Genomic DNA, 27,343 nt, shown 5'->3' on the forward strand with positions numbered 1-27,343 from the left:
CCTAAGAATTACAGGAGGTGGAGGTCTGCCTGGGAGAGCCACACAGCGAATGCTTGAGGAGCGGTTAATGATGCCAACCATATGGCTGTGAAATGTGCACACAGCAGCACTTTGAGGTGTGCTGAAATGCCTGGAAACTTCCCGAATGCCTTGCCCAAACCAAGGTTTAATAATTATCGTTAAAAAAAAAAAAACCTGGACACTATGTTTCATCAACTACACACTATCAGGATTAAACAGATCAAATCTTAGTCCTCCCGTATCACCATTATTAACGAAAATGAGGGTCCAATTACTGTTCCTTCTAGGGTTTAGCTGTAATTGTTCTGCACATTACATCCCTGCTTCCATTTGCTTGCCTTGCAGATTCAAAGTTAAACTGTTTGTGGCCACTTAAAACCAGCCTTTTTTGTTGAAAGGGAAAAATTGTAATTTCTTGACCTTGGTCAAGGTTATCTAAATGGCAGCATCTTTTCTGCTTGATGGCTTCCATGTGTGTGTACCAGTTGGCTTAGTGGATCGGGCCTAATTAAAGCAGTGTTTAAAGTAATATAATAGTCACTTCATTTTTGAAGTCTACAGTAGGATCGTAAGATCCGAACTATCCTGGAGGACAGAATAGTTGGCAGAGTGTCAGTCGAGTGTCAAATGTATGCCAGCTAGCTGTCAGCAGCGATGAATCATAGGAACCTGAATGCAAGAGATGACAAGTTGTATGGTGATTTTTGTTCTGTGCACAAATGAGGAACGGGGTAGGAGTCAATAGATTTTCAAGCGCCTGTGATAAAATGACATCAGGGAAGAAAAATGGGAGCGTGTGCTTGCGGATGCCTCTAACAATACTGACAAAAAAGCACAAAACTTCAATTTTGTGTTTGTGTGCTAGACCAAACTTTTCTCTCTTCCTGTGCAGAATCACCCGGCGTAGTAGAGTAACACAGGAAGTTCATGCTTTAGTCTTCTCTGCCCTGACCCATGACCTCCTTTGAACCCTGACCTCTTGCGAGACGTGTGACGATCCATGCAGACGTCTAGGCTGTCATGAAAAACACAAACCAGGTTTAGCAGAGAGATTATGCTCCTTTGGTCATTCGCGTCTACCAGCTCCCACCTTATTACACCTCCCGAGTCTTGTGTCATCTTTTAGAAGATAAGATGAAAGAAAGTCCTACTGCAAATCAAAGTGAGATGGGCTAAAGTACAGCCACACCAGGACAAATCCTATTCCAGAACTAAGATCACCAAGGTCTGAAACCCTGTCTTCTTCACTGAAAGTCTGTTGGTGATTTGATACTAAATCATCATTTAAAAGAATTCAAACTCATGTTTAACACTTACAGTGATTGCTAATCATCTGTTTCTCTGATGAATAATGAACAATGAAGTTTATCTCAATGTAATTTATGTATGTGCGTCTTCAGGCTTCAAATCAAGCCTGACACGCAAGTTCACTGCACTGTACATATGAAGTAAATCTTCAACAGTGACAACCCTGACCTACTAAACTGTGCATGGACACCAGTCTCGGAATGTCAACCGTGCAGGTATTGAAGAGATTCAGACTCAAATATTTTTTTGCGGTTGCCTTCTCAAATATACGTATATACATGCTTGCCATATTTTTATGATGGGCGTCTGTAAGCAGTGACCAACACAGAGGGTTTTTGATATGATTATGAAGGGCCATAGTTCACTTAGAACATCTAAATGTTTGTCTTTATGCATATCTGCCCCAGGTCCAGAGCACAGGAATCTGAGGAATTTGGTGTACTGAGCTGAAGACAAATAAACAAAAGGAAGGCAGTGTATGTGTTTAGCTGTATATGGTTAAGGCAGTATTCTTCATTTACCCTAACCACGTTTGCAAAGTACAAATTAAGGCCTGGAACATCATGTGACAAAAAACATTAGCTTGAAATGAGGAGCCGGATGTAATGAACAGTTAGCTAATTTACCTTAAGAGCTAATAGACAGCACCAATTTGTTTGAAGGCAGAAACTTTGGTGATGAACACACGTCCGAGGCAGACCTGTGACTTCCCATCTCCCCCCCCCCCCCCCTGCTCCTCACAGGTCTCTGGGGGACGATAGCTCAGCATCTGTAGGGTGGGGGACTAACACCATCCAGCTGGAGGTTTGGCAGCAGTGACCTCCATATGCCCAATAGATTGAGCTTTGGCTGCAATCTCTATTTCCGTGTTTTGCTCATCCTGAATGAATCAGTGTAGCAGAAACGTGAAACAGGGACAAGGGAGCAAAAGTATTTCATAGGATAATACTGAGCCATACTTTCCCGTTTCCTGTTTTCAAGTACACTTACTTAAATTATACAAAAATTTACTTCAGAAAATAGAAGATCACTCCAAAATTCTCCAAATGTATTTAATTTTTTGCACTGCCTGGCCAAAAAAGGCACCACCTGGATTGATGATCTGGGGTTGCTGCAGTTGATCAGGTCTAGGTTCAGCAACAGTATGTGCTGAGAGAATGAGATCAGCCATTACCTGGATATACTGAATGACCAGGTTACTCCATCAATGGATTTTTTTCTTCCCTGATGGCACGGGCATATGACAATGCCAGGATTCATTGGGCTTAAATTGTAAAAGAGTGGTTTGGGGAGCAGGATATATAATTTTCACACATAGATTGGCTGTGACATTCAGCCTCCACGCCGCTAGAGGCGCTCTTGGGACTTTTTGGTGTGGGTCTGAGTTTTTAATTTCCTGTGTAATTAGTTGACCCACCTGTTTTGGTTTGTATATAAGGGATGTCTTTTGTTTCACACATTGCTGGTGTGTACTCGAGGTTGTAGCTGGATGTTACACCAAGTTGCGTTTCAAGAGAGGAGAGTTCATGGAGTGATGTTCCTTGGTTTCTTTTTATGTCCTGTCACCACGCAAGGTTTGTGAGTGTCTTATGTTTTATGTTTAGTGAAACCGTGTTACGGAGCGTGTTTGGTTTAGCCTGTTTGACAGTGCTGTTGTTCAGGTGTTAGTTGTCCTGCGTTATGTCTTGTGTTTATGTTTAGGATTTTTGCCCGCAGTGTACGGAGCGTTTAGTTTAGATAGAGTTTAGGTTGTTTATCGTTTTCCTGCAATGCAGTGATTTTTAGTTCTTCCTTTGTGTTGAACTGAGTCCTGCGGTGCAGTGAGTTTTTGTTGTGTTTAAATAAACCACTTTATGTTAACTGGTAAGACACTGTGTTTGGGTCGTGCATTTGGGGTCTTCCCTCTCCTGCCCCAGGGTTCCGTCAAAGCCCCGTCGGTTCGGAACCGACGGGAGGAGTTAGTAGGTTCCCTGTCAAACCCCGCCAGTTTGGAACCGACGGGGCGAGTTCGTAACATTGGCCTGCATTAACCCCATTGAGAATCTTTGGAATGTGTTGGAGAAGGCTTTGCGCAGTGGCCATCATCAATGCAAGATCTTAGTGAAAAATGAATGCAACACCGGGCATTGGCCGGGCAGTGTAGTAACTAATGTTTGGAAGATATCACTAGCTCTCACCTATGTTGCCACTGGATAACTTAAGAAGATTTGGACCTAGTGCCAAATAGCTGAGCACTTGGGCATAGTGAGCATCTGCACCAAATATGAACATCCTGGTAGAAAGATAGCCAATATGTGTACAATTCATTTAATAGTTATTAGCAAACGTAAAAATGTTGAAATCATTACATCGCTGGAAGCCTCAAGGAGTTTATCTACGTCTAATAAACAAAGTTCTTGTTTTGCAAAGGTTCTTCCTTCCCTGAAAAGAGAAAAACTGTATTTTATCCAAGAGAAAATCACATGATGTTTTCTCTGAAGACAATACAACCCTTATAATATGAGAACACTGTTTAAAGTAAACACTTTTCAGGCCTTAAGAACACTTTAAAACAAAGTAAGTGGCCATGTTCCTCCTCACTTTTAGCTCAACAAGAACACAAGCCATGGGGGTACTGTGCTCTGACTTTATTCAACTGCACATTTTAGATGTGATCCCCAAAACTGTTGCGCTCATTGACTAATGAATGATTTTCCAGCCAAAGTGTCAGTGAATGAATGTTAGAGACACTTGACAGTTATTAAAGACCCTGCTTAAAGACAGCTAAAAAGATTTAAACAGCGTGCTCAGGAAAACTTAGGTTTAAATGGAAGACACTTTAGAAAGGGTAAGACACAAGGATCACTGAAATGTTGAGGCACCTCGGAGCCTTTAGCCCAAGACATGCTGGACACACATTATGTTCACTGACCCTGACCTCCACCACACACACACAAAAGACATTAAGCTGTCAAAGTGTCACTTAGCCAACATGCTAATGCTAAGTGCTCCAGTGATTGTATTATTACCATCTGTAAGGACTTAAAGTGGAGGCTGGTCTGGACACAGAGGGTGACAACAACTTAGTCAGTGGCCTTGTGTTCTCCCATTCAAGCTGGAAAAGAGGTTATGATCCCTGAAGGTGAAAGGTCACCAGAAACACCTCTGATCAGGAGGAGGAAGGGACATTAAGTGGGTGTTCAGTCTAGGGACAGATTATGTCAAAGTGCTCTGAAGATTCTGGGATGAGCAAAAAACTTTGGCCTTGTCAGCACTGGATCAATCACTTATCTTAAAATATGGTATGAAAACCTCAAAGGTTTTAAAAAGGTACACAGTGGTGGTGGCTCAGGGCACACCTCATGACGATCACAATGTTCCTACAAATTTATCTTGTGAGATTCTTAGAAAAGACTTCTAAACTTAACGCTTTAGCCCAGAGGCACCTGCAGCTCCTTCCTCAGAAGCCAGAACAGTCAAAGATTTTTTCTTGGTGCAGTTCACTCCCAGACATCTAACCAAATTCCTGTTCAGACAGAATGACAAATCATCACAACTAGTTAACTGTCTGGTCTAACTGCCAGTAATGGTTTTGTCATATCACAGCCATAAAATTTACAGCATTCACTATCAGATCCAGCAAACAGCCTGAGTGGGGGTGTATGTGCTGCAGTGTAACTGGGGGGGGTGTTCACCTTGAATATGGTCCTAGTCACAACTATGATACAATTGAGATCCTTAAGTCTTCAAAAAATACTAGATAGTAGCATGGAAAATATAGGTGGTCAAGAACCAGGATTCACATGAGATAGTCATATATAATTACATACTACTATTAATTCCCTGTTAAAATTTCTTTGGCACATCCACTCCATTATTATCCTTTAGATTCCTTTCTATTTGTGGTTATAAACCAACTCCTTTTATCAATGGGTTAAAAATAAAAAAATTAATTTTCTAGTGCTGGGGACATTATAAATAAAGAAGATATTAAAATTAAGGTTAAAGTCTTTTTGAATTCCCATGGCACTGGAAAGTGTCCAGTGAATTTGGATTTCCATTTTCAAATTCCATTTTAGGATTAGTACGTCATAGTTAATTATCTCAGCATTTCTTTTAGCCGATTGGGACTTGCTGCTCAAAAAGTGGAGGAGAATTAATCCAATCAATGGCATTTTTTAAAGGCAAAAAATACCTGCAAGACAAAACGAATTAACTCAAAATCTTCTACTGAGCGGCCGAGTAAATTCAAGATGGCTCACAGACATGCAGCAGACACGCAGGAAATGAAGGCCCACTGGAGAGTAAACAAACAACATACCACGAGATCAGGCACCCCGAGAGGCAGTTAAGTCACCAGAGATGAGACAATTTTAATGGGGCACTAAAACTTGTTCTGGGTACACATCTGGAATAGATTCACCAGGAATGTGGCTGTTTTACGACTAATGATCAGTGACGAGTCGTCACGCCATCGTCTTCCTCTCGTTTTGCGTCATTTGGTAGACTCTGTATTGCTAACATGGACAAGCACTAAAACTCAAAAAAGACATCCTGTTGACTTTGTTATGCTAGATATGTATAAACATCCACCAAACACAAATATTATGCGATCCATGAAGACCTTTGCTTCCGTTTACTGTTACTCTGAGTTCATCTTCTGCCTCCAGCAGAAGGTAGATGATTGTAGAAGAACCTGTATTTTCTCTGTATAAGAGGCTGAGACAACTTTTGGTTAGATATGTACATGCCCAAAACATGTCCAATAGTCATTAATATCATCAATAGTCAAACACCACCACTAAAGCATTACTTCTCACAACAGCATGTACATTAGCCCAAGCCTTGCTTCAACAAAGGCTCAGCAAGAATGTTACCTGCTGCCTGGAACCCAGTGCCACACAATGCCAACAACACTTCTACTACCACCTTCCACACAATCACCACCTTACATCTTCAGGACTGAGGCAAGGTCAGTAAAGGAGATGATGGGGAGTCAGGAGTTTGCTACTCAGTTCCCAAAATCACAAAAATGTAATCAAGGTAGCTTTAATGTTAGAAAACTCAAATCTGTTGACTGTATATAAAATGTCTTCATGATTCACACTAGTAAAGACAGAACAAATTGGACATTGTTGGATCTGCAAAACAGAGGGGTCTTATAATGCGACTGTAAAGAGATGCTGTGAGTGAGTTCATGTGTTAAAAGGAGGAAGTGGGGGGAAAAAAGAGTAAAGGAGAAAGTAAACAAGTTTGGCATGAGCTAGCTGGAGTCACTGAGTTTAGCAAAACATTCCAAGGTCTTCGACACAAGCAGCCTTGTGAGTGCACAGAGGCAGAGACGAGGGGGCTTTAAATTACTGAACAAGAACAGCGTTGGAGGACTCTGATTCAATCATAAATATCTCAGAGGTGTTCACCTTCACACACCAACATATCAACTTAAGTGACGTGCAGTTACCTATAACAGCAGGGTAATCATAAAGTCAGAAAAAAGGAAGCCTGAAGTAAAAAAGCTTCACAGACTGAACTCATAGGCTGTAGTGTTGAAAAGAAAAAACCCTTTAACAGTTGCATGATTTTTCTACTTTTGATTCTTCTACTTTTACTTATTCAGTTAATTTATTGTGTTCATATAGGTTGTGGTTAATTGCCTTCTGGTAAGTAAGTAATAGTTGGCTTTATTACATGGTCAAAATGAAAGGCAGTATATGGCTCTTTGTTTATGGTGTTCTTAAAATATGTAAGTCAAAGGTTGTGTTAGACAGGGGCTGCTGCTGAGAATAGTGAGACAATACCAAAATAATGCAAGATCGTTTTTTTAAGCTACGGGCTGAAACATGTTAGAAGTAACAGTAAGTTAGGATCATTTTCATTTAGTTTCAGTGACTTAGCAGAATTAATGATTTCTATTTGTCTTCAATTACTTTGAACAAAGAATTACATAGGAAACAAGAACAATAATGGAGAATGAGAAAAAGACAGTATGTCCCTGGCACATGTCCCATAGTCGTGTCTAGTCGAGCTTCACTGTGATGTTATAGTACATCAGCATGCATACTAACACAGTAAGAGTCTGTGCATGCTGTTAGGTATGCCCTGAATCACTCACACACCAACACACCCACACACGCAAACACTGTGTTTTATGACTCTTTCAGTATTCAAGTGTGGCACGCTCCACTCAGGAGACACACATGGACTTCATACAGGCACAAACAGAGATGGCAGGAAACGCTGCTCTTGGCCTACTTTTCGTATCCTCCTGACTAAGATGGAATGCGAGCTTCAAAGTGTTCATCTGCCTTGATAAATAATGAAGAGGGGTTATTAATAGTCACACAAAATGAACTTGAAGCTAAAGACAAAATGAAACACGACAACTGGGAAGTAGTGCCTGAGACTCTTTTATTAAATTAGGCCACCATTGTGGGAATTGAAAGACAACAACAAAGATTAAAGTCAAGTGATGTGGTCCTGAACCCCTCTGACATCCGGATGTAGATGAGAAATATCTGCTTTTAAGCAATGTCATGGGAAAATCTCACCAGGCTTAGAACCACAGACACTTAGAGGTGCAGTATGCGCCACAACCCAACCGACAGCCAGGAATAATGGGCCAGCAGCAATGGGTGTTAAACACAAAATGACACTGCTTCTTACACATTCCATATTTATCTATCTATCTATCTATCCGTGAGCTGACAGAAGTTCCTGATTACATTTCAAACGTCCTGTCCATTCTTGGTGTGAATCTATTTTGTAGATGCTAATTTGTTACATGGGAACCTGCGGCGCCTTTATAGGACGAGGTCTGTGCTGATGTCACACTGGTGTGTCCTTTCTGACTTTCTCTTTGGGCATCCAGAAGGCGTGAAATGACCCTGCTGGGTCGCTGTAGAGTCTTGTAGGGCCACAATAGGCCTGGGACATCTGTGGAGTTTCACTGAACGCAAGGCCAGGGTAAACCGGAACACGTCTATGGACCTCCCACTGGCACCGCCTTAAGTCCCAAACAAAAGCCTGGTTGCCAACTAACAATAACGCATTCATCCACAAATAGGAGCACAAATACAAACTCACACTGGCACCAAGGTATTACAAATATATTTTTGTAAATCCACGCAGAGATGACTAAGCTGTATTTATTATAGTCTTTGTGTTTGCATTAAAGGCCACTTCACAAGCTTCATCTCTCCTCTAGCTGCTGAACACATACTGGTAACACACAGGGCCACAGTAGGTGAGTGAGGGTCCAAATCACTCCAGTCTAATTGGCTACATACTTTCTGCCAGTTTCATCTGGTAGTGCACAAGGCAGGTTGTTGTTTACCCATGTTAGTGTGGTCATCATGCGGTTTGAAAAGGACCCACTAAGACTGGTGGAGGGCTGTGTCTGAGGGCACGGTGATGCGGGTTTGGTAGTGCAGGCAATTTGGGTTTTCATCCTGGCATTAAACTGTGGCTCCACTAAGACTTGGCACCAGACAGGTGGTCTGTGCTCTGTGCTGCTGAGGGAACACTGACGCCTTCATAAACTCACAGTAGTAAACGTTTAAACAGATTCACCTGTAAACATACACAGCTGAATAGACAGTTAAGCCTTTTACAAAAAAATGCCCTATTACATTTGAACTGGGAACTCAACACTGTGACCATGTATAGACCAAATATTAGGGACATGGTGTTGACATGCAGTTACTGTCTGCGTTTCTCAAAAAACACATAAAACAAACAACTAGGAACAACCGGAAAAGCTAATGTTACCAACAAGAAGGACAAAATTTAGGAAAATGAGACTAACCTTCCACTCCGGGTAATCTCAGAAAGAACTTACTGTAGCAGGAACATGAACTAAACAAACGTCATCAGCCAAAACATCTGCATATTAGTGTACAGTAGCTTTCTGCATGTTCAGACTCACTAAAATTAGTAGAAAGTTAACAGCACATTATGCAACATCTAGGCATGTGCTGAAATGTTCTGTGCCAGTGTGAAATAATCCTAATAGGCCTATTACCTCCTTTCACATGACCTTGGCAAATGGCTTGATTGACAAATCTCTGGTGCTCATGTAACAGTATTATTGTGGTACATTTTCAATATTTTTAAAGGTGTACGGCAGCGTCATGGCCTGATCAGAGTCCACATCTAATAAAACACATTTTTCAGGCAGACTGTGTCATCACCCTGCTTTCGCTTGCACTATCTGCCATGGTTCCAGATGCCCTTTGACCCCTCTGAACCTTATCAAATGCCCATGTGAAACAAAGCAGAAGACATGCCACTCATTCCGCACCCTTTTCTCTTATTTGCCAATGTCCGAGAGGTAAAATCAAGTACAGATGTCCTACTAGTAAAAAGTGAGCATTGATCTATCAGCATGAGTAAATTCAGAGGACGTGTTCCTTACGGTACAGTTATTGTTGCCAATTTGTTGCCGATATAATTTAATTCATTTATTCAATCTGGGGATGTTGATTTTTTGCAAAGCTGTGAGATAGTGAGCGTCTGTGTTCTCTGCCACATGGTTTCTCCTTCAAGGGACGCAGTCGCTGAGATAACATAAGTGGGAAATGTCAACAAGGTTCTAGATATGGAGCCAGTGAGAGGAGTCTTAGTGTCCAGGCTTACATCAAGTCATTTTCACATCACATTAAATAAGAATGAAGGAGGACATTTAATTTAATTGTATTTGAACGGCAGTTTAAGAATAGTTTAAGGATAAATAATTTGATTAAGTGTGGAATGTCTTTCAAATCTTTGTTAACTTGCATGTCATGTTAGCATATCAGACATAATCGTGTATTAGGGCAGATTAAAAGCCTATGGCGTGATCACGATTTAATTTAATGATATTTCCTCGCTGAAAGCTTTATATGCAAGTCTTCTTAGAGATTAATGGATATTAGAGTCAAGATTATGTAGTCATAATGAAGCTGACTAATAAACCCCCAAGTTCGCTACAGTGTGTCCCTGTACTATGTGGTGAGGGACACTCATGCACGTATTTATGTATTTCAAATGTTTTCATTACAATCTCTGCAAAAAAGCAAATGAGGAAATTTGTGTTTACTGTACATCTGGCCATCATTCTGTGACCCATATTTTCCATCTTTCTTCTTTCATGTGTGACAGTGAGCTTTATGGGAAAAGGCATGAAGTATCCAGTGGGTATTTTTCACAGGGTGCTCGCTACTTCAATAGAAAGGTAAGGTCAAAGGGCACCGACCCTTAGATTCAGTGGCAAAATTTCAAACGCACTGCAGCCAAACTGATGTCCATCATAAGCCCAAAGGATCATCACACCTTCTTCAAAGACACTTTGAGGTGGCCTGAGCCTCCAGATGATAGTCAGCTATGGCTGGCATTGCTCAAGAGTAGTTCTGTTAGTACGTTTCCTTTGCTGCTGACAGCAGCAGATAGACGGCCATCTGTATTATTTAAAAAAAGCTGCTTGAGGAGCTCATTAATTATACATGGGTCAAAAAGAAATGTATCAACTGAGGCAGAAACGAGAGTGTGCCAACACTGCTGTTTCAGTCTCACACAGAAGCACATCCAAACACACACAGACACACAGACACAGACACAGACACACACACACACACACACACACACACACACACACACACACACACACACACACACACACACACACACACACACACACACACACACACACACACACACACGCACACACACACACACACACACACACACAGGCCTGCTGTCACATAAAACTGTAGAAAAAAACAAAAAGACAGACTTGACAATAATCACAAAAATGGGCCAAGAGACAGCCGAACTACTTGATGCCTGCAGCATTGCCACACATCCATTACACATTCTCTATTAATCCATCTGTCAGAAACGCTGTTCAGTTTGCAGAAGCCTGGCAGCGCATCTCGCCTCTCCAGAACAATGACGAGGCACTTGTTTCATCCTGCTGCGCATCTGTGCCGACGGGAGCGGCGTGAACTACAGCTACTACTGTACAGCTGTATGTCCTGAACCAAAACACCCGCAGGCAAACAAACGCCAACACGTACAGCTCCCACATCAGTCACACTCACCTGCCAGTCGACTCTCTCGAGCGGTCTTGCTGAGCATGTCTCTGGCTTTGGATGTGGAGGACCTAATGTGATCACTGAAGGACCTCTGAAGCAGCAGCAGCCTCATGGAGCGGGACATGCCACTTAGCATCCGCCCAAACGCAGCTATGTCAGGCTCCTGCCTCCTCACCACACCTGTTCTATTGCTACTGGCTCTTCAGCCACTTGATCCTGCAGTTCTCTTAACCTTGGATGACACTGGATGCATTTTCCATCTTAACCTGACTAGCCTCTGCGTCTATCCTGTTCTGTTCGATCCTCTGCACTGATCTGGTTCCGTCTCCCTCTCCTCCTCATCTCGCGACGGGGCTGTACACTCCCATCTGCTGCAGCAAGCATCAATGCGGTAACTGCTGGGACACATCCAGCCAGTGCTGCAATGCTCATATTCTATTCTGCGTCTAATATATATATAAAAATGTGTGTGTGGGGAAATGTAAGTGCTTCCTGACACGAGCGCTGATGCTCTTGTGAATTTGTGAGTGGTTCAGAGTAACAACCAGCATGTCTCCCTCCCTGAGCTTGCTTTTTCATCTCGCATCCCTCCTCTTCTGTCACCTTCCTCTCCGTTTACACACCAGCCCGACCCTGTCTAGACACAGATAGCATCACTTCCACTTATATAACCCCATGCCCAGGCTGCCTGCTTGTTATGAAATTCCACCTGTCCTTCATCACTGGCAGCATCACAGAACCAAAACAAAAAAGACAGGAAGGAAGATGTTGAAGGGGTCCAATATTGTTTTTGGTCACCCAGAGAGAGCTGCAGAACTCAGTAAAAAGGGATTTATATCTGTTCCCCTGCTGCTCAGGTAGCGCAGAAATCTTCACAGCCAATAATCGCTTTTCATTTAATGGCTTTACTGGAAATAGAGTGGACATAGGACAAGAAGAAGGCTACACAAGCCCAAGAAAATGCAATTAATTTGTAGGAAATAAGCATGAATAGTAAATCTTATGTAACCCAGCTGAGAGGGACAAACACTGTGAAATCCATTACTCAGACTTCTGCTAACTTCTGCAAATATAGACTGAATTAAATTTTCACAATACATCCTGGATAGGTAAATCAGCTACTAGGCTACAGAGAAAGTCTTATTACCTCAATATGCGATTCTACTTCAGGCTATCGTCCACTTAGTTCTACACTGAGCTCACAGGAAAACACTGATAAGTCCAGCAAGTGAAGGCAATATAACTTGCATTTACTTACTGCAGTCTGCTGTGCTCATTGCAGACCACTAACTAACTTTATGGCCCTGAACGGTTTGCCAAGACTGATAAGGCTGGGTTCCGGCGTCTTTGCTTTGCGACCTTTTAGTTGTTACTTTTGCGATTGTGGATTGACCTTTATTTTACAATGTTGTAAACGAGGATTTGGGGGATACAGAAAAACAAACTTCCTATAAAAGTAACACATTTTACTATGCTAGTAATGTATCGGTGTACTTCCCCTGTCCGTGTTCCTGGTATACCTGTGATGAGGGGGTAATACACAGTGCAGAGTAGCCTGGATCTGACACAAAGAGTCCTTAAGGGACTAGGTGGTGCTGGAAAACAATAGAGATTTCATTAGGAAGGAAAGTCTTGTAAAATTCCCTGTCAAACAAGCCAACGTGCCAGTAATGAGCACCTACATCTCCCTTCACGGTACAGAGGAAGCAGAGGGTTACCTGCCAATGTTTGGACCCACATATCTACAGGAGCGTGTGATTTATTTCTGGGAAGACTTCAAACAGTCTATAACAACAACATGTCAGTCTACCATCAAACGAGTGTGAGAAACAATGCGCTGTGTTCTATTCTTTAACACACGGCCAAAAATGTGTCGGGACGGTGAAACATGTATGTGTGGGTGTGTCCAAGCGTGACTGGAATTGTGTGCGATTGCTTTGATGTGACCACCATTAGCCAAGGTCTCCTTTTATACACGCAGCACCTCACCCACACTGTGCCATAAATATAACACACGTCCAGCAACACCTTCAGCTACGAGAACACCAAGCATCCCCAGTTTCCTGCGTGCGTCAGACAATTGGTCCCCCACGACATCCAGGCGAGGGGAATAAACCAGCCGGGGAGTGACAGAGCCTGCTGAGCCAGCACTCATAGTCTGAGAAAAAAATGGACATCTTACACCATCAGCACTGGCAGATGCACAGTCACCCCCACCATTACTTACAGTTTTTAAGAAAATCATCTATTTAGACAAAATAAGTGTCACTATTACTAAGAATCATAACTTATATACATAGTCCATATGTTGTTACTATATATTAACTGCACTTTACTGTACTTTGTAAATTTCAGTTGGGACACTTGGTGATGAAACACATGCCAATGTGAGAAACCTTTACTGACAGTCTGAAGACTCCGGCCCTTTTAAGGCTTCAGTGAGTCGTACAGAGAGGACTTGTAACTAAGATTTCAGCGAGCCATCTTCCTGTTGTAAATTCCCCTCCATGAGCTGGTTTCCTGTTCAGTCTGGGAGACTTGACACTTGAAAATCATTTCTGTCATTTCTTTCCAAATTATAATATTATACTATATTTTATCCATTATCATAACAAATGCCAACGTGTCAAATGTCTCCATAAATAAAATCCTACATGTGAATCATTCCTTTTCAGAATTTATTCACCGTCAAAGTTTAAGTGTGAGATATATATGGAACAATTTCCAGTATACTAGAAGACAGTGCCAGTCTCCACACAGGAAACCTGGGAAAAAGTGTGTCAAACGGATGGAGAAAGGAGGAGCTCTCTAGCAGGGAGGCTGGTATGGACCGGAGGGTAGGCCAGGAATGTGACCTTGCACACACACAGACTCCAGCTCTGTGTGAGGAGTCATAGCAAAAGTGGGAAAAACCAGATTCAATCAAGAGCAAGTAGCAAAAAAACAAATATCGGACATGAACTGTTATTGACTTGGCTCCAGAAGCATCTTCACATCTGTTAAAGCATCGTCTTCAAAGGGCACGTAGCTACAGGGTATGAATTAAAGGAACATGGCACAGGTCACCAATAAGAAAGTCAATGTGTGTTTGTTTTTTTTACAGCCACTCCACCACCACAATTAGCTCCTATATAACATATCTATGCAAAATCTGATCCAACATTCCACATTTGGGCTGCTTTTTATTATGAGCGTTTTCTGCTGCTTATAATAAAAAGTGCAAGCGATTGTAAGTGGTTTGTTAAAGAACAAGTTTTCAGCTGTATTTGTGGAGCTCATTGAAATGGTCTCATCAAATCTTTGGGAAGAATCCAAACAATATTTGTTAAAAATGGCTTCAAAGGTTTTACCCCTTAAATTTCTACTTTTGAGAAATAACAGTACACATTGATCAGCATAATGCAGCAGGGGAAGTTTTGAAAATGTGCAACAATACAGTGATTAATCTTGGAATTTTATGAATCAAATAGCAGCATTTAAAATCAGTTTTAAATACCAGTGACATTAACAGTAACAGGTCACTTGAATTCCAAGAAAGTAGGATGATGACTAAAACGGAAATGACTTTGGTAGAGAAAAGCAAAAAAGTGAGGCGCACAGAAATGATGAGACAAGTTTTTCTCCAGAACCTTCCACCTCATTATGTTGAGTACCCCCCACCCCCCCACACACAGGGCCCCTGAGGGTGCTAAACCACTTCCTTTGCTCAGCGTTCCTTTCCTTTTCCTCACCTACAACAGAGGCAAGTGTTTTAGATTAGCTTTAGTTTTAGTCCAGGTAAAAGGTCAGACTGTAACATCGTTGTTGGTTTGATACCCGTTGTGTTTTGTTTACATTTATACGATTCCCACCAGTTTATATTTAACTTACAAGGAGAGAAGTGGAATGTAACATAGAACATTAAAGTAAATCACTGGTACATTTATATTACTTAACTGAAGTGTTTTTTTAATTTTTTAAATTATTTGTTATTTAATTAACTTTATTCTACAAAAGGGTTTCCCCTTCTCCTTCTATATATTAAACATGAGGCTGTGTATATATTAAAAGACCAGCAGGCCTTTTCAACATTAGCTGGTTTACACTAACGTAGTATGAAATGAGTTGTCAGCTCTTGTTATTCTTAGTCCAGGGCCTGTGAAGCTCAGGCTGTAAACGCATCCCAGCCTCATAAAGAACACACCTAAAGCGCAGAGCTGCGACACTGACCACTCAGTGTGGCACATCCAACGCTGCATCATCGCACAACACAGGCTGTTAAAAACGTGTTGTTGATCACTGGCTTGCCTTCGTTGTCACAGACACAGTCAAAAGAAAGAGCGAGCTCTCATGGCAGGATGACAGCAGCCTTCAGGCTATGGTGTGTGATGTAACCATGTCACAAATGTGTCATTCCCAGGGGCTTAAATGGCGGAGACACAGAAGGGGCTTTGAAGTGTCACAATGAACACTGGGCTTTGTGCTCCCTCAAGTTCCCCAAAACTCCCATCACACCCCCACCCACCCCACTCTAGAGCCCTGGGTTCCATCACGCAGACCAGAAATGTAAGTTACATAACTTGCTTACAGGAAGTGCAAATGATTAAAAAGTGGAAAAATCACCATCATTTCTTACATCCCTGAAGAAGTTAAGACAAATTGTTGTTGCTCACAGCTACAGTACGCACGTGTACAGTACACACATGCAATTCTACTGGGAGCTTCTGCACATTATTCCTGAAAGCTTTCAGCAAGTGGCCGTAATTAGAGGGAGCGAGACAGTGAGAGTGAGTGAGGACTCCTAGCAGGCTTGGAGACAGCGGGGGGCAATATGAAAGCCTCGTCCCCATGCCGAACCACCTCTCTGGTATTGTTTACCAGCGGACTGAGAACACAGGGGGGTGTTTAATGAACACTGCCCCCCTGCTGGCTGTCTGAAAGTAGGTCCGTCCATCCATAGTTTCCTGATGACCCTGTGCATTACGGGCAGACTGCTGACGGAGAGGTTGGAGCCAGAATGAAGGGAGCAGTCACTACAGATTGAGTTTATTCTCAAGATCGACTGATAATAAAGCCTGCAGCGAGGATGACAGGCCATTCTGCCAAGTAATGACATAACGTCAATAAATAGAAAGCTGTTCATAATGAAAAAAGACTGATGACTGTAGAGAAATAGCCAGTTAGCTAAATCCTTATATGAAGCAATATACTAAAGGTTGAATTAAACTGGAAATCTGTTAGTGATATAAAAAGGGAAAAATGGTTAATAAATGTGTGTCAGAATGTCAGAAGGTTTATCAGTCTCAACATTTAGTCTGGCTCCTTACTCAGGAAGGCGACAAGCTTGATGGTTTAGCACGGGTTTGTGTCTTATCTAGACTTGCATCCCGTGTCTTAGATGCAGAGCTTGCCCTCCTTCACCCAACCACCTCCTCCCACCTTCACGTCTTATCCCACATTGTGAACACTAGACCAAACTATAAATCAGAATATGCATTGCCGAACATTAGGTCAAGCGCAGTCACACTCACAACTCACTTGTGATAAAGAAGCAAAACAGAGGAATGCTAATGCTATCACCTCAGGCGTCAAGGTTCTTGTTGAACCAGTCAACATCTGCAAGTGAGCTGTGCATATGAAAATGGAAGAAGTGGAACCTTACCTGCGTTTTCCTTGTCAGGAATCAAGGTCGACTGTAAGAGAAGAACAAAAAGAATGAGAGTTTAAATAACTCTGAGGCTCTGGGTGTGTGTGTGTGTGTGTGTGTGTGTGTGTGTGTGTGTGTGTGTGTGTGTGTGTGTGTGTGTGTGTGTGTGTGTGTGTGTGTGTGGCAGGGGCAGCAGTCAGCTGGAATGCAGAGGTCTTCCTTGCCTCTGACTTTTGACCTCAGGTTCCTTGGCTGACCTCCACACCCTGACCCGTTTTAATCCACACTCTCCTGGAACGCATCAGAGCAGGGAGGAAACATGCGTGCTCAACTATTCACCCATATTGCCCTGCATGGAACAAACGCTCCTTCTTGTATTTCTACTATTAGAAATGCTTCCCTACATTTCTCCCCCCACAGGCCTAATTAAAGCGGTTTAGCCCAGTGTCCTGCTGTGGGACTACTTTAGAGCCTGTTTACCCTTCGGCATCTATTTACAAAGCAGATTCAGTGCAGACAAAAGCACATCGGTTTGACATTTGGACAAATACAGCACTTCACTTCTTTTCTGAGAGCTAGATGAGAAGATTAACAGCACTCAGCACACGGCTTTCACCAGCAGCCAGCTAATTCTCAGCAACAAGACTGGAAACGGAAGCAAGCCGCTGGTGTGGCTCTGTCCTCTGCCTCCACCTACAAGCCCCTCTGAATTTCAGCTAATGTAAACAATGGAATCCTGGGACGTGACTGGTGACCACAAAGAAGTTGTCTGGCGCACAGCCCACTGCAACTGATGCTTTAAATACAAAGAGTTAAACATTGTGAATTCAAACAGTTGCCTAAAAGCATTTACGGGTTTAACACCCTGACATATTTCTATACTTTCTGCCTAATGCCATTGTAGATGGTGTTTTTTGAAAAACTACTAATAAAGTCTGTGATGGACTGGCGAGTGTGCGAGTGTGAACCAGCATGGCTGCCACCCTTACTGGAGCAAGTTAAGTCTCTAAGTCTCAAGAATTTCCCTGTTGCATCTGTCTTGTAAACATTAAAATGTAAAACTTGGACACAGTTTAGTTCACACATGCACCAACCATCCTTGTGTTTGTTTGGTTCATTGCAGGAAGATTTGTCATAAATCAGTGAAGACACACTTTCAGGTGTGTTTGATTATCGGCACATGTTTGTTTGTTGTTGTTTACCAGCATTCAATCCCATCTTGGGTCACATTCCAGACGCATAGCAGGACAATATACCCTCTAGGGATAATACAATGCGGATTAATAGCCTACAAGGAGAAACCACAGCCTTAGTCTGCTTCTGAGGCCCCAGTCATTGTATCAGCAGCATAAAAAGAACAGCACAAGTCATGTGAAATCAGGCAAATTCAGTAATGTTTCAGATGTTGCCTCCTTTTTCTTTGACTAGGCAAGTTGAGCATCTTTACACCTGTATTAAAAGGGTACATGAACCATTGATTCAGTCATCATTCTGTAGAATATTTTCAGCAAGCTTGTACACATCCTTCTGCTCTTCACTATTTAGAGTCACTAATGTATGCGCCCCAGACAAAGTAAAAATAAAAGTCTCTGCACTTTATTCCCTTGATGTCATTTGATATTAATACAAGCCTATATCAATAACTTTCTTTATTTTAACATGGAAACAGCAGTCTTGTATAACGGAATCAATATGGGAGGTCTCGGTGACTTCTCTGCTTAGCACTAACAAGACACCAGAGTTCACCAGTGATCGCCCTTCCTATTGTGTAAACACTCCACCATGGGTTCCTGTCAATGACCCATGAAGTCACTTACACACTGTGCAAGTCTCCCCTCTCATACAACGCGGTGTTTTCACTCATAATAGCAATTACAGTTGAATAAATGTGAGTGAGAAAAAACAGAGCCCAACAAGAATGTGTCTGAATAGGCACCAGCGAGGTCTCAGTGTTTTCATTACACATGGGTGCGTGTCTGCCTGTTTCCCCCTGGCAGGTCCACGGCGCAGGTTATCCCTGTGTGGGGTTGTTGAGACTGTGTCAGGTGTCCGCCGGGAGCTGTAGGCTACAGAGCTGCAAGCGTCAGCTGCCTCATTTACTGCCACTAATTTACTGGAAGTGGGCGTTTAGGGCCACATGGGCAATGGCATGTGTTTGCTTTACAGGAGGTGAGTGGACTGTGAGCATGTGTGCCTGCATGATTAACCTCTGTAGGGTCGTTACTGTCACTACTGTAGCATGGAGCTGAGAAAACAGTCTAAATAAAGGAATTTAAGTAGCCAGGTTCAGAAACATAAGCCAATGATACCTCTGCTTTAATGAATTATGGGTCAATTAAATTTATTAAAGCCTAAAATGATCCAATCTATGACTAAATGTTTAATATTAGATATGTCTCAGGCATCATTATTTTACTTAGAATTTAGCCCACCAGTGGCCTAAAGCTCAAAGAATAAAAAAAGAGAATGACTGAACAACCACGCAAAGGCAGTTTTTACGACTTAATGTGTTTTGATGTGCTGCAGTGGTTGCGAGACATAATGTTTTCGTTCTTTGACAACGTAATCTGTTGACTGCATGTTGCGCGCAGCTGTGTGCACGTGCTCTGCTGTGTAAATTCGCTATTGGGAGTTGTTGAGCAAGCCATCGGCATGCGGCTCTTGCACAAAAATCCCAAGCAGTCCACCGTGCCTCTGCCACCCTCTCATCTCCATCCCCCCTCCTGCAGTGTGTGTGTGTGTGTGTGTGTGTGTGTGTGTGTGTGTGTGTGTGTGTGTGTGTGTGTGTGTGTGTGTGTGTGTGTGTGTGTGTGTGTGTGTGTGTGTGACCACCCATGGTCTGCGCTGCCTCAGGATTAAGGGGCTCAGGCTAAACCAAACCTGTTTCTTCACCACTTAAGGCAAATGGCTAAATTGGTGCAGATGGCTTACGGTCAGGTAAGCTGGTGGTTCCAGCGCCAGACGCGTAGGATAACTGTGTGCAGGAGAGAGTGAGTGCACCCGTGCACTAGAGATGGTATCTGGAGTTCAGTCTGCATTTGACTTGCATGAATGTTCCCTTTCTGCCCTGCTCTTATACAGGAATTTATTCTCCATGCTCTGTTGACCCCCAAAGTGCACATGTGCAGAAGAACGTGGGAAACAATTTCATTTTGTCCTTGACTCAAAGTGTTACCCCCACCCCCTCCCATATACTTTGAGCCCCACATCCCCATTCTATATTTTAATAGCTTCCATATGTCACACTTGGAGTGTGTTAACAGGAAGTGATGTGATGTCTTGGTGTAATGATGCACTGGAACATTTCCTGCAGAAAAGGTATATTAGTGTCCAGATGTTGGACTTTACAGCTATTTGAAGAGAAAACACTTGTGTAAAAAGATTTGAGAGACGTCTTAATAATGTGTACGTGACAACTTGTAAACGCAGAGCTGTAGCCTGAACGTCTGCTCTTTCAGCGCCATTAACAGATAATGATTCTAACAAACACAGCACTCACTCTCACACACTGACCACCAGTGAGGCATCTTTCTCTCACTTAACCTTGAGTCATGAGATATGTTCTGTATGCGGTCTTGATGACTGAAGGAGAGCAAGAAAAGTGGCTCACACACACACACACACACACACACACACACACACACACACACACACACACACACACACACACACACACACACACACACACACACACACACACACACACACACACACACACATCCATTGTTTGGTGGAGTAAGCCAAAGTAACAGGGTTCTAGTTTCAGGCGCTGTCTGGTGGGATTTAGGGCCGGGCCCCTGGAGCTTAAACTCTGAACTGTTGACTAGCAGTGGGAGTCCACATGACAGTAACTCTTGACTTGTCTAATCACACGACTCTTCCACCTTAAAGCAAAATAATCACGTATCACCAAACGCATGGCAACTCTCACAATCAAGCTATAAAAGTTACTTACAATAAATATGGAACGTATTATGGTCTTGAAGCCTATTCTAACCTGTAGGAGGAGGAAGGTATATTTAGCATTCTGTACTGCAGTCATGCCAAGTCAGCAATTAAATCTATGCACATTTGAGGCACTGAAATATCCATGTCTAAAAAGCCCACAAACATTTGGCACTGGTTCTTTCATGAAACGCAATTCACAGCCATCTATCCATCCTCTGAGACAACTACAGTATTACACACCTTCCATGTCTCTTAACCTGTTTATCTCACAGAAGATGTTGCTTTTCTATGTGTGCGTGTATCAAATGTCTGAGAATGTGCTTATTTTTAGTTTGCCCAAAAAAACACATGGGAATGTTTTTGTAGACTTTCTTGTGACGCCCTCTCATTAAACTGATTATGAGACAAAGTGAGTCACCTGTTCCCGCTCACCACGTTCAATTCGTAGCTTATGGGCCAGAGCTAATGTGGTTAAGCCTTATGATCCCAACTGCACCTACACTGTTGGATTGAGGATTAGACACCGACATTTTTGGGAGAAAGCACAGAGCGTTAGCAACAGCGAGGGATTAGACTGGAGACTGTGGAGCCACCCCCACAACAGCACTCCGACAGACACAGTTTATTGACTCAAGCAGAGAACACAAGGTAACACCACGCTGGGTCCCAGTTGTAAAAGGCGGTGCACAGACCAGATGTACTATTATTTGTACATTTTTGAATTCATTGATGTAGGTCAACAAAGCATTGACACACTATTATTAACTTTTTACTGTAGGTCTACAAAAATACAAATAGTTACGCTACTTGGATATTAAAAGTGAGCATCAATTTACCTGAGTGACACATTCAGGTGTATGTTGGCTGAGGTGTTGTGACTTTAAGGCAATCAAAACAGCAACGTGAACACACACACACACACCGTAGCTGAACGCCCCAATTAAAACCCCAAACCGCAAGTCTGAATAAGTGTTGCCTAAAAGTGCACCTAGTTTTACGACGCATTCCAGTGTACGTGTTATAGCATCTGTGAGCGTGTATAGGTGTGTGTGTGTGTGTGTGTGTGTGTGTGTGTGTGTGTGTGTGTGTGTGTGTGTGTGTGTGTGTGTGTGTGTGTGTGTGTGTGTGTGTGTGTGTGTTCTGAGTGCATTTAGTTTGTTTGTTCGTTGCGTTATTTATGGTGCTTCGTTATGAGCGGGCTGCAGGGTTGTTTCCAGCTGCCCACATTTTCCAGTCATCTTTAAGATTTACAAGTGCCATCATCCTGGAAATATTCTCTACACTTTTTACTGTCTGCTTCATGTAACAGATGCACAAATCACTTCGCTGACTCACTGTGTGACTTTAACACTACCAACTAGTACGTGTTGTTTTGTTGGGATGAAATTTTGTGATTCAAGAAAATTTGTTCCTATTGATAATCACACCTAACATTGGAACAGAAAACAACAGTAGAACAAAGCTTACATAGTTGTTAAGCAGTGTAAACATGGAGGATTTCAACCACTTGAGTTAATAATTATATCTTGACAATATAATTGACAAAAATATAAGTTGAAGAGAAAGTAATTTTCTACATCCTGTTCTAAACTCAAAGCTTTTCTTTTTTCTCGCCCTCTTTTTCTAAAACCACAGCAGGTCTGTGTTGGTTTCCTCGTTCCAGCTGTGCTCAGCAGAGGCGTGGCCTTGGTGACAATGACAACACACAAAGCAGCTTGCATAGCCATGACCAGAGCCACTACTTGCACCCCTTGTCAGGCTGAATGGTGGTTGGTTTCATAGCTCGCTGATTCATTATGGCCTACTACAGTCTTTAAGCCAAATATGTGGGTGGAAAGAGGGAAAACATAATTATGCCTGCCGCACGTGTACTTGACTACCAAGGACGAGAATGAGAGTGAGTAGGAGCAAATGTAGCAATAAATAAAAGACTGCGCCTGTTGCAAAAGATGAAGTTGTTTATCTGAGAGGGATATTGAGAAGGTGTGGTTTGGATAAAGGATGTTTGGGAACTGCCAAAACGGAAGATGGAGGAAGGACAGAGCAGAGATCTGCTAGTGACCTTAGCACGCAAACCACAGCACTCCTATTGTCCAGCAAACCACAGACAGATAAAGAGCTATGAACATACATAACCCACAGACCATAAATAAAGCCCTTCCTTCATTCTAAAATAGAAATATCTCTCAATCAATCATGTCACAAAGGATCTCTTACATCTAGTCATGGAAACTTCAGGCATAACTGTTAGAATTTATTGTCAAACAGTTGTAAACCGTGCTAAAGATGAAGGTTGTGCTTGGAGTAATGTTGCCATGAAGACAAAATACGCATCGTAACAAGGGGATAAAGGTTTCCCGGATACAGCACCTTCACATGTCACTATATGCACGACAGGTAAAACACCCTATTGCTAAATTTAGGCAGTAGCTGAGATCCCAGAGTGATTCAGAGCATACGGTATGTCCTACTAGAGCAAATGCTCGGGGCTGGAGGCGACTGATATGTTGTTTCCGACTGTAACATTCGGAGGAAGGTGGTCAGGGGTCAGCAGCCTCCACCCACCTCTGTGGCTTGGTACATCCTCTGCAGCAACAGGACTCTAAAAATAGAGTCACATAACAAATGGTTCTCCCACCAAGTCATGTTTATGTGCAGTAATGCAGTTGAAAGCAATAAGTTTATATTTATTACCTGCCAAAACAAGACATCTGAAAACATCACGTCGAGACATTTCCTTTACTGTTTCACAAACCAAACAACACATCAATAAGTTTGGAAAAAGACCAGCAGATTAATCGTTACTGAAAATAATTTTTAGGTCGCCTACATACATAATGTGGTTAAATCAACAGACACGATGGCATAAATCAAAACCCACCTGTTGCAACAACATTGCAAACTAAAACAACATTAAAGACACCTGCTGCACTAAGTGAGTAATAGAAACCTGCCAACAAAAACAAAAACACTCTGGACAAGGAATAGCAGCTCCACAATGAGAAAAGGCACCTGCTGTGGCACAACATCCGCTGCATGTTAGCGCCACATTCAATGCATCAGAAACAGCCACCTGCTGGAAGCCAACAATAGCTACCAACTAAGCCAGTGTCCAGCCAAGAATATGTTCACTTGAAGCCAGTGCCTCCTATGTAGCAAGGGGCCAATGATACTGTGGAGGCTAAATCACTGTCCTCTCATCAACAACGCTCACTGCCACATACCAACACTTCACATTTATCATGCTTACATAAGAGAAAGAGCCGAGTATGTGTTTGGTATAATCATAGCGAGCCTGACACTGAGTGTCAGCAGGTGTCACCGGGACAGTAACAACAGTTGCCTCTTGCATAATCCAGAAGAAGATGGAAAGAATGCAAATGTTCCATGAGCTCTTGGATGTTTATACAGGCTCTACTATCTATATCAATAAACTAAAACATCTCATGCTCAGGAATCACCATATGAAATGAGATGGCTGACGTCGAGCCTTTGCTGGTTGGACATCTGGTGGGCATCCAGAACTCATCTAACTGTAGAAACAGCCACAGCAGCACCATACTGGTCCGGGCGGGTTTGAGGCAAAACATTCTTTTGCTGCCAACATTATTATTATATTCCCCACATTCACTCATGGCCAGTGTGGTGGTCTGCAGAAATCTGGGGCGCATCACGGACTTCTCATTAATTACAGTAGTTGGCACAATTTCTGCGTTAAAGCTGCCTTTACATTTTTTTCCACTCACCACTGAATTGTCAGAAAGATATATGTTGCATGTCAACCTGTGTAAACTTGCAAACATTTTAGAAGGACTGATGAGCTATGTGCTGACTTGCCATGACAGATTTACTCTAATAGCCTCTGGTCTATTTGTAAGCAGTTAATATAATGACCATAATAATAAAAATTGAAACGTAGTAATATTTTATTTCATGACAAATAAAGTAATTCAGTGCTTAACCTTCAACCTCATTTGTGTTGCAATTAACATAAAGTGTGCAACCTTTCTCTTAACCTACCTTATAGTTACATCGTTTAAAGGATTTGTATTGTCTAGCTAAAAAGATTAAGGAGGCGTCACAACAGTTCAGGTTTGAAAGGACTCATCAGTCCACAACAACTATTAGCTAGTGAGAATCTCATTCATGAGGTCATCATCTCCTTGGCCTTAATCAATCACCCCACGGGGCCTCCACTGTAAAATGCCTCCCATTAGTTGAAGTGAAAGCACTGTTTACCCAAGTCTGTTACCTTGGGTAACTGCAGGACTGGAAGTTGTGGAAACATTGGCCATGGACACAATACATCAAACGCCATAGAGTGCGTTGGGCTGTGCCTCTCAAATTAATCGAGAGATATGCATGATGACAGATAAGTCGTGACGTCCGAGAAGACAAAGCATTGTCAGGAGGGAAGAGATTACTTAGGAATGCGAGCCGTCCTTTTTGTCAAGGAATTCTGACGTTTCCACAGGTTGCAGTGTTTTGTTCCAGCAAGATAAGCGATAAGAAATGTGTTGCAACACTGACATTTAAATCTATCATATTGTGCATCACTACACTGAGATACTGCTCATTAAAGCCGCTCACATCAGTTTCACCTTTCTTTTGTAAACATTATTTATAAAGGCTTGCTTAAGTGCTCAGGCGCTGTCTGTCGCCCTCGGCCTTGTTCACTTTGCCCTTATTCTCAAGGCAACAGCAAGGTTTGCTTTTCAGACCCCATGATTGCGCTTAAGTGAGCAAGCAGGAGGTTTAAAATGTACATCTCACTTGAAGCGTCCCCCCTTCCACCTTGCCTTGGCTTTTCACCTTGTAGACCCCCCCTTCTGACCCCTATTGTTGGGGGCGAAGGGGTCTGGATCTTTGGAGCAAGCTAATTATAGAGTTTTAACGTCTGCTTGGCTAATCCCTAAGTGCTGCGGGACATGCCTACAATGGGGAGATTCACTCAGTGTGTGTGTCTCTGCGGGGACTCTGCATTTGCTGTTTTTAAGAGAAAAATATACGACATGAAAACTGAAAAGAAAAAACGTTCATTGTTCAAATTAGAAAAAAAAAGGTTTAGGGGTCTTCGGATTCCATCATTGTTTTGGAGCTCTGGCACAGTTTCTGGAGACCACCACATGTCTTACTAATTGGTGCTTATGTGCTGTGGTATATCAACAAAAGAGACTTGACTTACTCCACTTTTAGGTTTCGCTCCAAGGACCGGTGCGGCTCCTACAGGGATGGCACCAGGAACAGGCTGGGGATGAGGAGTGTTTTCTAGTGCTGCTGGCACAGATCCTAAATCCACTTCCTGTAGTAGAAAAAACATCTCACATTACACTGTTGGGCATAGGGAAACTAGTTTTGTACTATAACTGCAAACGAGTTACAAAAAAGTGTATACACACATGGAGTTGTCTTCGATGGAGGATGGGGGTGCTGTCCATTGAGGAGGTAGCGCTGAGCGCGTTCTCAATCTCCTGGTCCAACTGATCCAGCTTCATCAGAAGCAACACCATCGAGTCCAGTCGAGCATGTTCACGCTGAATAGAGACAAAATTCTAAATAAAGACTAAATAAAACTTAAACACCACTGCGTTAGCACCTACTACAACAAAGCAGCTGATTTACCCTCAATCTGTGGTGAACTGCGGCAATGACTATCGCAAAAGAAAACTGTGTTACTGAAAGTAATAGTGTTTGAATAATGTAAACATGCACAGGATAAAACCATACCAAGATTAATTTTATTTGTAGCATTCAAACACAGACCACTTCAATTTATTGCTCTAGTAATTTACTGTACTCTGATTGCAGCAACAAAAATTAACTGATCTCAACCCCATCCAACACATCTTTGCTTTGACTTATCAATGCCACCCAACTGGAGTTGAAATATGATCACTCTATAGAAATAGATATACAAGCTTCCAATACATAAAAATCCAGAATTACTACTTACGTATGGTGTGTTTAAACAGCTGTTACAGCAAAATAAATCTATGAGCTATTCTATTGTATAAACTGTCTCCTGCTCTGTCTCTATCCTTCTCCTTTCTCCTCTTCAGCCCTGCTCGCCTCGTTTTGCTTTTTTCACACACCCTGTGCTTCTCTTATTCATGATCTCTGATCCATTTCATTCAAATGACGTCAAGATTTCAAATATTTTTCTTTTGGTCCTCTACCTTGCAATGTTCAAAAGTCCAACCCGGGTGATAACGCGTCTCACACTGACCTCAGGTGGTGTCTCTCCAGTAGGACAAGCTAATCCTGTTTCCACACATTGTATGCAATAGGTGCTTTTTATTTTGTTAGAGGTTTAACAAAAGACTTGACTATGAACGGCTTTCATTTCCTGTCAGTGTTTTATCGTGGCTTCGGTGTGGCTCCCCTGAGAAGA

General features: G+C 42.4%; 1 protein-coding gene across 4 annotated transcripts in view; it reads right to left on the reverse strand.

Annotated features, from left to right (window-relative positions):
* The window catches only part of dlc1 (DLC1 Rho GTPase activating protein), a 60,616-nt gene that overhangs the window by 22,905 nt on the left and 10,368 nt on the right, over positions 1–27,343 (reverse strand). For 2 of the 4 annotated variants that reach the window (XM_029152636.3, XM_029152727.3), the window contains exons 3-5: positions 26,352–26,486; positions 26,138–26,254; positions 17,020–17,050 (exon numbers count right to left, since the gene is read on the reverse strand). In XM_029152636.3, the coding sequence (XP_029008469.1) occupies positions 17,020–17,050; positions 26,138–26,254; positions 26,352–26,486 (283 nt within the window). Of the gene's footprint in view, positions 1–11,384; positions 11,833–17,019; positions 17,051–26,137; positions 26,255–26,351; positions 26,487–26,905; positions 27,046–27,343 lie in introns of those variants that run through there. The other 2 variants (XM_029152898.3, XM_029152988.3) reach the window with 2 other exon arrangements.

This window comes from Betta splendens, chromosome 1 (genome assembly GCF_900634795.4).
Source record: "Betta splendens chromosome 1, fBetSpl5.4, whole genome shotgun sequence".
Lineage (NCBI taxonomy): Eukaryota > Metazoa > Chordata > Actinopteri > Anabantiformes > Osphronemidae > Betta > Betta splendens.